At 43.0% G+C, this 12,802-nt stretch overlaps 1 protein-coding gene and 1 long non-coding RNA gene across 2 annotated transcripts; both read left to right on the forward strand.

The window, feature by feature from the left end:
* Positions 1-307: 307 nt before the first annotated feature.
* LOC106094663 (uncharacterized) lies at positions 308-12,257 on the forward strand. Its single transcript, XR_009396502.1, has 3 exons — positions 308-434; positions 11,942-12,043; positions 12,107-12,257. It is a non-coding gene; the product is annotated as an uncharacterized LOC106094663 (long non-coding RNA).
* LOC131994166 (uncharacterized) lies at positions 2,319-10,467 on the forward strand. Its single transcript, XM_059360599.1, has 2 exons — positions 2,319-2,794; positions 9,590-10,467. Coding segments are annotated over exons 1-2 (528 nt in total). The 5' UTR covers positions 2,319-2,792; the 3' UTR covers positions 10,116-10,467.
* Positions 12,258-12,802: the final 545 nt, after the last annotated feature.

A 12,802-nucleotide genomic window follows, 5' to 3' on the forward strand; every position in this document is an offset into this window, starting at 1 on the left:
CACATTTCGAACCGAACACTGATTTTGGTAATAAAATTCAATGATTTGCAAGAGTTGCTCGTTAGTAAGTCTATTCATGATGAAATGTCAAAGTATACTGAGCATCTTTCTCTTTGACACCATGTCTGAAATCCCACGTGATCTGTCAAATACTAATGCATGAAAATCCTAACCTCAAAAAAATCACCCTTTATGTACATCTTACCTTAACATACATAACATTCTTTCCAAAATGTTTGCTATTTATTTCATATTACAACGTACAAACACTACATTATAAACATACGTCGACGAGAAACCTCTTGACGCCGTCGCATTCGCTTCGGTTCGACTCCATTGTTTACAAGAAAAACAAAATTGTTTGTTTATTAAATTGTCCGCTTTTGATAACTTTTTATTTTTTGCTGGATAATTTGTTTATATTGTTGTAGCTGGTAAGTTTTTATACCCTCCACCATAAGATGGGGGGTATACTAATTTCGTCATTCTGTTTGTAACTACTCGAAATATTCGTCTGAGACCCCATAAAGTATATATATTCTTGATCGTCGCTGTTGAATGGACTGACCTTCCAGCCACATCGTTTGTTGTTGAATAGACTTATCCCAACAATTTTGAATTTATATTAAGATCTCAATGAAGTATTTGAACTATGATTAATCGTAAGAAACCGTTAATGAGTAATAGATTAGTATGTTCCAATGTAATGGATTAAAAGATAGATTGGAATTGATTAAATAAGAAACCGGTACTAGTAATGATGAGTGGCAACACTTCTTTGGAATATGGAGGTAGCCTGCGAGCTACGAGCCGAGTTTCCTTCTTCTTTGGTTAGCAACCGTCATCGACTAGACATCTCACAAGAAAATAAAACCGCTCATGAAGAAGAATTCTACATTTGTTGTTTTGTTTCCACTACTACCCCGCGTCTGTAAGTATACCGGAACGGGAATAGTTTCAAGAAGTGAACCTGAGTTTCACCAAATCCAATTCACATCAACGGAACCTGAGTTCTCAATTATATTCAACAAGCATCGTTTAAGAGCCTTAGTTCAAAACAGTATAACCAGAAATATGGCCCTTCGACCCTACCTTGGCCATCCTCTTTAAAAATACAGTCCACAAGCAAAAAACATTGGTGCAATAAATCTCCAATTTGTCAAAAGCTCGAAGTAATCGTTCACATCTTATTTCTGGTGGCACCACCTTTTTCACTATTGTAAATGGTTACTCTGTTTCTCAACATGTCAATGTTGGTACCTACGGTTGTATGAGTATAGCAATAATTAGGAAAAAAGCAAAAAAAAGACCCAACAACGTTCGCCGCGTGGTTTTAATTTGCTTGGAATTGCTTAAATCGTGTCTAGTGACGGGAAAATAGTGGAAACAGTCACCATCCCGCAAACGCACAAAAATTCTCTCGTGGTATTGGTTTTGGCTCTTATGCATGGTTATATTTATTTGCTTTGATTGTTTGCAACAGCATAATTGCCAGAAGGAAAAAGCAATTCGACAAAATAATTCGTACAGAAAGGGGAAAGTTTGTAAACGTATCCGTATATTGATTGTACGAGAAAACTGGCGGAAAACGCATTTTGCCTTTTTTGTATTAGTATTATGTCCCATACTAAGTTTACCAATTTCAGGTTATGGTGAAGAAAACGTGACCATAAGTACCGTGCAAGGAAATTTTCTGCTTAACGTGCTTCACAACACCTTATCCGTATTCGGAGGCTTATTGCTAGTGCTCCCCGCACCTCATTACAAAAGCGCGGTCATAGCGCGCCCTTCTTCAGATATTCGTTGATTTTCAGTACTACCCACCAATCGACACTGGGAAAACTCGCGGATAAATACGAGGTTAATAGGTGCCTCAACGCTTGCAACCTACTCAAACACGGAAAGTCAACACTAACTCAAAGGGTACTCTGACTGCAGGAAAATTGATGTCAACAGAACTAAGAAAAATTAAACTTGCCCTTGGAAAGAAGCTATCAACGCAACAGTATCCTCCGGCCACACAAACCTGACAGTATTGGTAGCCAGCTCCCTCTACTAAGAGCGTTGTACACATTTAATTCACCATCCAGTGACTGAAAGATAGTTCTGTGGATTCTCATTTAAAACCGTGTCACCATACTGAGGGACGTGTTCTTATCTGTGAAGCCAGCGACAACCGAAGCTCCTGTCATTATAGTCATTCCCTCACATGAAGCCAGCATTCACCGCCAATCTGAGGCGAGAAGCTATCTCAACTGCCAAGCCTACTTTCGTCGCATAGTTCGCCTCATCTTTATATACAGAAGCAAATTGTCACCTGCGACATCTATCGGTGGCTAGCAACCTAGTGAACCAACTCGAATCGCCTTAGCTACACATTTCTCATTCACCGTGAAAGTTGACACCAATCGCGCCTTTGATGACAAACCATCTCCACCTAATTTGATCGCATGGTGTGCTCCATCAGTATCTACCAGAAATAACGCATCCACCACGAGCGTTTTTTCATTACTTTGAATCAATCGGAATGCACATCTGCCATTCACCGTGAAGCTGACACCAGAGTCCACAAGTGCCGTCTCACACGTGTTTGCGGCGAGAAGCCACCATCTCATCAGCTAAGCCTACTTTCATCGCGTAGTTTGGCACATCGCTATCTACAAGAAATCGCTCGGTTACCAGCGACATCTTCCAGTGCCCAGCGGAGATCGTGAATACCACCAACTAATTCTTTGCTACATATATCGGAGAATTTCACCGCACGAGACCGGGTAACTCCACCCAACAAAATAATGTAAGTCACATTTTTTGTTTCTCTTTATTATTCCATTGTGTTCCACATTAACACTCACGGTGGTCAATACAAGCCACAATTAATACTGTCACGTTTTCGGTCAAGCGCCCTAAGCTATGCTACGAATTTGAGAACCATCAAATTGAGATTCCTATTTCGCGAATCAAATATTGGTCCCGGCGACATATCTGACACATTTAAGACTAGTGCCGCCTTACTTATGTTATCTCTGAAAAAAAAAAAAAAAACAATTTTGGAATATGATCTAATGTAGATTACATTACCTATGCCCGACATAGTGCATATGTTGAGCCATTGGATACACTTCTTATTGCGAAAAGTCGTCGCAATCCCAATTAGACGATATTCAGAGGAAAAATGAGGTGAAATATTGATCTCAAACCTATTTTTTTTTGCCATTCACCAAGTTTCCCCTACATGTATACATATATCTCTATATGGTTTATCTCTACACGAATTCATTAGATTGTTTCATCAACAATGAAGGTTATAAACATTGTATATTGAAACAAATTGACTCATATTTAAAATACTCGTTATACCAAAGTTTACCTATACATATATCACTATATAATTTCTCTTCACATATATCTCTATATGATTACCTCTACAAGAATTTATACGTTTCATCAAGAATGAAAGTAATAAACATTCTACAAATAAAGCAAATTAGATCGATGTTTGAAATATAAGAAACTCGTTTTTTTTTTAACTGTTTGCCACTACTTGGATTTGCATTATCATTCCACTTTCGTGCCTTTGGGATATCTTGTGCGGTCAATTTGGGGAAACGAACAAAGGACTGAGGCTTTAGTCCGATTGGGAAATCACCAAGGAGGATTTGTCTACATTAATCGTAACTTACTCACACTCGATTTCGTTTATTTTTCTATCTTTCTTCCTCGCGCTGAGGATTTCTCTAGATGTAACATACCTTTATCTGTCGGTACAGAGTTGGCATCCCCCGATTATAAGGTAACCCTACCTATGATTTATGTCGAACAGGCCAGGGTTAGAATTGGCTTTTCTACGAACTTCTGAGTTGGACATTGTATATATTATCACACCGTGATATTTACTGGATTGTTGATCGCTTTTGAAGATCATAACCCCTGGTTAGGCCCAGAGTTGTATTGACTGTTTGTGTCGTCCTCAGCGGATCGAGGCAGGACATCAGGAAGCTGCGTGTAGGCCCTCGACGCTCCAGGCGACTTGTTAAGGTTAATTTTTTCCCCCTTTCATAGCACACGACTTTAGGTCCCTATCCCTTGTACACTTTTTTCGACTCCTCTGCGCAGTATCAGGACACGGGATTTGTTCTCTATTTTATCATCAAGGCAATAGGAGGTGCTCCTGGATCTGGGATTGGTTTGGTGCTTTTTTACGTCTTTGAGATCTGAAATGGCGAATTTGCAGGGTGATTTTATATTCGACTCTGACGATCTGGTCATGTATTGTGCGGATTTCGATAATACACCGGATGCGGACCACACGGATACATCCTTGATAGTTGCGTTGCAGGATTTACAGGAACGATGGGCGAATGTTCAGGCGTCTTATAGAAGGATTTTCACGACGAAGGACGAGAAGTTGTCCGATGAATTCCAGGCCTCGGCTAAGGAGAAGTACAGGGTCTGCACATCCAGTTTTCACTCATGCAAGGCCAAAATGATGGACCTACAGAGAATCTTTTTACCAGCTCCGGCTGAATCGCGTGCTCGGATACCCTCTAAGGATTCTGAATCCCCCTCGGGATTCAGCTGTATCAAGGTCCCACCTTGTGATACTCAGGATTTCCAAGGCGGGTATGAGGAATGGCCCTCATTCCGTGACATATTTACCGCTGTATACATTAACCACCCCAGACTATCTCCTGTCCAGAAGCTTTATCATCTTCGTCTGAAGGTGAAAGGTCCAGCTGCAGGAATCGTCAGGAAGTATCAATTGTGTGACGAGAATTTTGAGCTGGCATGGGAGGCATTGCGTTCCAGGTACGAGAACAAGAGGGTGCTTGTCGACAACCAGCTAAGGGTTCTTTTGAATTTGAAGGTTATATCGATCGAAAGTAGCGAGGCTCTACAGAGGATTCAGAGTAACATTAATGATTGTTTGGCCGCTCTTAGAACTCATGACATTCCGACTAGGGACTGGGATCCGATATTGGTGTATTTATGCTCAAGTAGATTGCCGCATGAGACTTTGTCGCTATGGGAACAGTCCCTTCATTCCCACCGGGAGTTGCCGACTTGGTCTCAAATGGATAGATTTCTTTCCAATAGGTACGAGGTTGTGGAGAGACTGGACGGCATTCATGGTCCCAGGTCCTCGCTTAAAAAACCTTCGGAAGTTAACACATTTAGGACCGAAGGCACCCCGCAATCCCGATGTAAACTCTGTGAATTGAATCATCCTTTAAGGGATTGCTCTAGATTCAGGGAACTGAATCCCACTTCCCGCAATCAGTTCGTGACCCAGAATAACATTTGCCTCAATTGCCTTTCGTATAAACATATCAGGAGAGATTGCAGGAGCAAGTTTGTGTGCCTCGAGTGTAAGAGGAATCACCATACGTTACTACATTTTCCTAGACATAGATCGCAGGGTGACATGAATACGGGGGAGGCTGAGGTTCAGTCAACCGGTTCCAACTTTACAACGACATCGACTGACACCAGTCTCACTGAAGCACCTATTTCTGAGGTCGCTCACGATGCCGATACGTCTCCTGTGGTGCGGACATCGGCCCATTTTTCTTCTCCTGAGAACGCGTCTTCAGATGATAATACTTTATTGCCCACGGCAATCGTTACCATCAGACATAGAGGCGATACCTTTAAGGCCCGAGCATTTTTGGATCAGGGGGCTGAAAGGACATTCATCTCTCGGAGATTACAGCAGAGGCTTTTACTCCCAACGGAGAATAGGAATTTCGAAATCCGCGGCGTTGGCGGCCTAGTTGTGGCAAATTCTAGTCATATTTGCTCGATTTCCCTTTTCTCAGAATCCCACAACGTCGCAATAGATACTCAAGCTATTGTGGTTCCGAAGATTACCCGTCTCCTACCCAATTTCTTCATTCCTGCAGAGAAGATTAGGGCTACCGATTTCCAAGACCTGGACTTGGCGGACCCTCAATTCCACCTCCCAGGCCAGGTCGACTTACTCTTGGGTAGTAACATTCTACCTGATATCCTTCTCCATGGTGTTAGGAAGATCTGTGAGACTCTGTTGGTACAATCTACCATATTCGGCTGGGTGGTTAGCGGACCGGTACCTGCACAGTCTGTCGCATCTTTTTCCATTCAGGCCACTGACGTGACTGATGATACGATTGGCCGCCAACTGCGCCTATTTTGGGAACAGGAGGAAGTTCCAAGCAGACGCGCTCCTTCGACTGCTGACGAGTTCTGCGAGTCTCTCTACCTTAATACTACGGTGCGGAATGCGGAGGGGCGTTACGTCGTACGACTTCCATTTAAGGAAGGATATCAGGGCCAGTCGCCTCTTGGACACTCAAGAACACAGGCTTTGTTGCAATATGCAAGAATGGAACAATCCCTTCGGACGAGACCACGACTGAGTGAGACGTACCATGGAGTTTTGGGGGAGTATTTGGATCTTGACCAGATGAAGCCCGTGACGTCGAAGGAAACGCCTCTTAATGGCTCCTTCGGATCATTCTATCTTCCCCACCACGCGGTGATTAAACCACAGAGTACCAGTACAAAGGTGCGCGTGGTTTTTAACGCTTCGAAGCGCTCTTCCTCCGGGATTTCACTCAATGACGTATTGCATGTGGGCCCCACACTTCAATCGGATCTCATGACCCTGATCTTGAGATGGCGACTTTTTGAGTATGTTTTCAACGGCGACATAGAGAAGATGTATCGTCAGATACTTGTTCATGAGGATGACATGGATTTTCAGCGGATACTCTTTCGTCCTTCTCCTACCAGTTCTATCCGGGATTATGCCTTGAAGACAGTTACCTTCGGAGTGAACTGTGCCCCGTATTTGGCTATACGGACTTTGAATCAACTGGCTCAAGATTTGGGGGACTCCTATCCCCAAGCGGCCCAGATTGTTAGAAAGGATATGTACGTTGACGATGTGCTCTCGGGAGCTCACGACTCCACATCGGCAATCGAATCGTTGACACAGCTGATTGAGTTATTAAACTCGGCAGGGTTTCAACTCAGGAAGATTACTTCGAATTGCTCGGAGATTCTCAACTCAGTTCCTGAGGATAGGGTCTTGGACTCGAAGTTTCTCAAGTTTTACGAGACCAGTGGTACGAAGACGCTGGGCGTACAATGGAACGCACTTGAGGACGGCTTCTCTTATAGAATTGATCCTCCTGGACATTCACTCTCGATTACGAAACGCCAAATCTTGTCGGCGGTGGCTAAGTTATTTGATCCAGCAGGATGGATATCCCCAATTATCATCCAGGCAAAGATAATATTACAACAGTTATGGTTAGAGGGCACCGGATGGGATGAGAATGTTAAACCAGGTACCCTGCTGAAGTGGAATCAGTTCGTAGAATCGCTCCATTATACGTCTCAGATCAAAATTCCTCGATGGGTGAATTTTGCTCCACTGTATAAGACTCAACTTCATGGATTCTGTGACGCCTCCGAGAAGGCATATTGTGCTGTTGTTTATATACGAATAGATTCAGGCGATTCCGTGCGGACCCACCTCTTGGTGTCCAAGACCAAAGTAGCCCCAATCGACCCCCTGAGTTTACCCCGCTTAGAACTTTGTGGCGCAGTGTTACTATCCCAATTAATCAAACATGTTGTCAATGATCTGCCCCTTCATAATTTTGGACTTTATTTCTGGTGCGACTCATCCATTACGTTAGGTTGGCTGGGGAAACCTCCACATACATGGAAGACCTTTGTGGCAAATCGAATTGCGAAGATCATTCGGAACGTAGGGAATTCTGCATGGCGCCATGTCAGGTCTAGTGAGAACCCTGCCGATCTAGGATCTCGTGGTTGCTCACCACCAGATCTCAGGGACAATTCCCTTTGGTGGCATGGGCCCAAATGGCTTGGGGACCCGGAAGAGGAATGGCCGAAATCGTCTATTCCGGTGGAAGATCCACCGGAAGCGAGAAGGTTAGACTGCTTTCACATTGTTGGTGATGCTGAGGATCTGCTGAGGAGGTTTTCACGTTGGGACAGGGCTATTAGGATAATCGCATATATTCTACGGTTCTCCAGGGCATGCAGAACGGGGGAACGTTTCGCAGCCGTGGAAATCTCATGTAAGGAGTTCGCAGATGTAAAAAAACGTCTTATTCGAATGACGCAGCGAAACTACTATTCTCGCGAATACCAGATGTTGAACGAAACACTAAAGGTTCATAGGAAGAGCTCCCTCTATCCTCTTCATCCCTATATTGATGATGAGGGGATAATGCGCGTGAATGGAAGAATAGCTAATTCTCACCTCTCGTTTAGCGAACGCCACCCCATCATTCTACCAGTCGGCTCTGACTATTGCAGACTGTATGTATCCTATATACACATCGTTTTACTGCATGCAGGGAATAGCCTTATGATGAGGACAATTCGTGAAGAGTATTATGTCTCTAGATTGAGATCTACAATTAAGAAATGTATTCGTCTTTGCAAGACGTGTGTTATTTATAAACGAAACGTTCAATCTCAATTGATGGCCGCTCTTCCCATGGAGCGTAGCTCATTCTCTCCTCCATTTTCCTTTACCGGCTTAGACTTTGCAGGTCCCTTTTCTGTTAAATCTTCCAACTTGAGACAGGCTATTTATCAGAAAGGCTACGTGTGCCTCTTTGTATGTTTTAGCACGAAGGCGATCCACTTGGAACTATGCTCAAGTCTCTCCTCCGAATCCTTTTTGGCGGCATTCACCCGCTTCGTTGGACGACGAGGTCTTCCAAAGAAAGTAATGTCCGACAATGGGACTAATTTCGTCGGAGCGGAAAGGAAATTACGATACGATTTCCATCGGTTTTTGAATACAATTCCCAAGGATTTAATAGAGAAATACGCAGCCCACGGATTTCAATGGTCTTTCATTCCCCCGAACGCGCCACACATGGGGGGCCTGTGGGAAGCAGGTGTAAAGTCCTTCAAACTACATTTTCGCAAAGTAGCTCAAAGTCATAAATACACGTTCGAGGAATTCTCGACGCTTCTTGTGAGAATTGAAGCGGTGCTTAACTCCCGACCTTTGTCCCCAATGACCGATGATCCCCTTGACGTCTTGGCCTTGACTCCAGGTCATTTTCTACGAGGATCACCTTTAGTTGCCGCGCCAGAGAGTGTTTCTGACGGAATTACGTATTCAGATCGATGGGAGAGACTCAAAGCCCAACAACATGAGTTTGCCCAACGGTGGAAGACCGAGTACTTGCAGGAACTGCAGCGCCGTTATAAATGGCAAACTCCTCAGGATAACCTTCAACCTAATCAACTTGTTGTTATCAAGGATGATCAATTACCCCCATGTGAATGGAGACTTGGCCGGATAAAGGCCGTACATTGTGGGAGTGATGGATTGGTTCGAGTGGTGGATGTTCGTACAGCAAACGGGACCATCACAAGAGATATTACGAAAATATGTCCTTTATTGTCCGAAGCCCAGACCGGGACCCAGAAACCTTTGTCTCAGCACTAAAAGTTAATATTCTCCACTACTGTCTCCCCTTCGGGGACTAAACGATATAATAAGTATTAATCCACAAAAGAAAGCAATATTTCAATTTATTTACATTCACAGGGCTCCCAGAAATCCTGAAATCCATAGCTGTCTAATTTGCGACCGTTTTCATCCGTTACGTTTTTGCCGACAGTTCCTCGAAATGGACATAGGGGCTCGTCGACGAGCAGTCCGCGAACATGGCTACTGTTTTAATTGTCTCGCCAGATCTCATCGCACGTACGAGTGTACCTCCGACGATGTGTGCAAAATATGCCGACAGGAACACCACTCCCTCCTGCATCTTTACCCGATGATGCGAATTAGCCGAGACGAGTTGGAACGATCCCGGGCTAGGCAAAGAGTGGAACGAGCACCAGTAAATGATGCTCATGCTCATAATCGACAGAGACACCGAGATGAAGACCCCAATAGACTGGAAGCGAGACGACAATTTGATGAAGAGAGGCGTAGAGCGAGAAGACTTATCGTCCGAGCACCGATGGGCAGAAACAATGTCGAAGGTCTCAGATCATCTGTACCTCGGTACATGATTCAATTGGCCATAAGAACCCTAAAACGAGTGACCGAAGCTCTGGACAACTGAATAATTGGCCTTTCTGCCCAAGGCGGGGAGCATGTTGAATGGACTGACCTTCCAGCCACATCGTTTGTTGTTGAATAGACTTATCCCAACAATTTTGAATTTATATTAAGATCTCAATGAAGTATTTGAACTATGATTAATCGTAAGAAACCGTTAATGAGTAATAGATTAGTATGTTCCAATGTAATGGATTAAAAGATAGATTGGAATTGATTAAATAAGAAACCGGTACTAGTAATGATGAGTGGCAACACTTCTTTGGAATATGGAGGTAGCCTGCGAGCTACGAGCCGAGTTTCCTTCTTCTTTGGTTAGCAACCGTCATCGACTAGACATCTCACAAGAAAATAAAACCGCTCATGAAGAAGAATTCTACATTTGTTGTTTTGTTTCCACTACTACCCAGCGTCTGTAAGTATACCGGAACGGGAATAGTTTCAAGAAGTGAACCTGAGTTTCACCAAATCCAATTCACATCAACGGAACCTGAGTTCTCAATTATATTCAACAAGCATCGTTTAAGAGCCTTAGTTCAAAACAGTATAACCATAAATAGTCGCGACATTTTATGTCGATCTACCCATGTCCGTCTGTCTGTCCGTCCGTCCGTCCGTCCGTTCGTCTGTCTGTCGAAAGCACGCTAACTTCCGAAGGAGTAAAGCTAGCCCCTTGAAATTTTGCACAAATACTTCATATTAGTGTAGGTCGGTTGGTATTGTAAATGGGACATATCGGTCCATGCTTTGATATAGCTGCCATATAAACCGATCTTGGGTCTTGACTTCTTGAGTCTCTAGAGTGCGCAATTCTTATCCGATTGGAATGAAATTTTGCACGACGTGTTTTGCTATGATATCCAACAACTGCGCCAAGTATAGTTCAAATCGGTCCATAACCTGATATAGCTGCTATATAAACCGATCTTGGATCTTGACTTCTTGAGCCTCTAGCGTGCGCAATTCTTATCCGATCAGAATGAAATTTTGCACGACGTGTTTTGTTATGATATGCAACAACTGTGCCAAGTATGGTTCAAATTGGTTCATAACCTGAAATAGCTGCCATATAAACCGATCTGGGGTCTTGACTTCTTGAGCCTCTAGAGTGCGCAATTCTTATCCGATTGAAATGAAATTTTGCACGACGTGTTTTGTTATGACATCCAACAACTGTGCCAAGTATGGTTCAAATCGGTCCATAACCTGATATAGCTGCCATATAAACCGATTCTTGAGCTTCTAGAGAGCGCAATTCCTATCCGATTTGGCTGAAATTTTGCATGACGTATTTTATTTTAACTATCAACAACTGCGTCAAATAAGGTTCAAACGGTTCGTAACCTGATATAGCTGCCATATAAACCGATCTGGGATCTTGACCCCTAGAGGTCGCAATTATTATCCGATATGCCTGAAATTTTGTACGACGGATCCTCTCATGACCATCAACAAACGTGTTTATTATGGTCTGAATCGTTCTATAGCCCGATACAGATCCCATATAAATCGTTCTTTCTATTTTACTTCGTGAGCCCCAATGGGCGCAATTCTTATACGAATTGGCGGAAATTTTACACAGGTCTCCAACATATAATTTAATTGTGGTCCGAACCGGACCATATCTTGATATCGTTTTAATAGCAGAGCAACTCTTTTCTTATATCCTTTTTTGCCTAAGAAGAGATGCCGGGAAAAGAACTCGACAAATGCGATCCATGGTGGAGGGTATATAAGATTCGGCCCGGCCGAACTTAGCACGCTTTTACTTGTTTTTTTCTGTTTTATTTTAATAATAATAACAAATTGTACCACGTTTGTATAAAACAGATAGAATAACTGATGAAAATCAATCATGGAGGCCGGAAGATTAATTCATGGAAGATTCATTCAAGAGCCAATTCCTAGGATAAGCTCAATGGATTGCATGTAGTAAGCAACTATTTAACGCTTGTCTTAACTGTTTGCGATAGCTGATCCATGAATTTATTGTAGGTTTCGCGCACGGAAGTGAATGTTTTTTACTTTTCCAGTTCATCAATAAAGGATTTCCAATATTTGATGGCAGTATCGTTATTTTGTTGGTAATCGTTTTTTACAACAATAATGAATAAAAGGCAAATTGTGCGATAAACGGCCCTGTGAATCTTGTATATTTTTCTTAACATTGGATTTCTGAGGAGATGCTGATTGTTGATTGTCAGCCAGTCCGCATATTGAATTCACTCGTTTAGTTTATCATTTATATACTTGGAATACCTTAAAATCAAGTATAAGTTAAGGTGGCACACCACCACAGTCGCTCCACAACTCCAATAAGCCGGTATGTATTATGTGACGCACCACTCGGTATCTGCACTATGCTCATGCTTTGATGGCCAGACCAAACATAAAGTAGGAGCAATGATATCAGTTGTGAGGTTGGTGGTGGTGTGCCACCCTTAAGTTACACATTCAAACAAATGGTTTATACCCTATACCACCACGGTGGTACAGGGTTGTTGTTATTGTTGTAGCCTTATTTCATGTGGAAGTTGCGATACTCGTCAAACTCCTAACAATGAGTAAACCCGTTCCAGGCAATAGGACCGATCACCGCGGCAACGTCATGGCCATTGGTTATTTGAAGGCGCCAATAACTCGCCTTGTCATATCGACTATCATAGGCACTCAGTATTTAAGCATGAGCCG

This window comes from Stomoxys calcitrans, chromosome 1, assembly GCF_963082655.1.
Source record: "Stomoxys calcitrans chromosome 1, idStoCalc2.1, whole genome shotgun sequence".
NCBI classification, from domain to species: Eukaryota; Metazoa; Arthropoda; class Insecta; order Diptera; family Muscidae; genus Stomoxys; species Stomoxys calcitrans.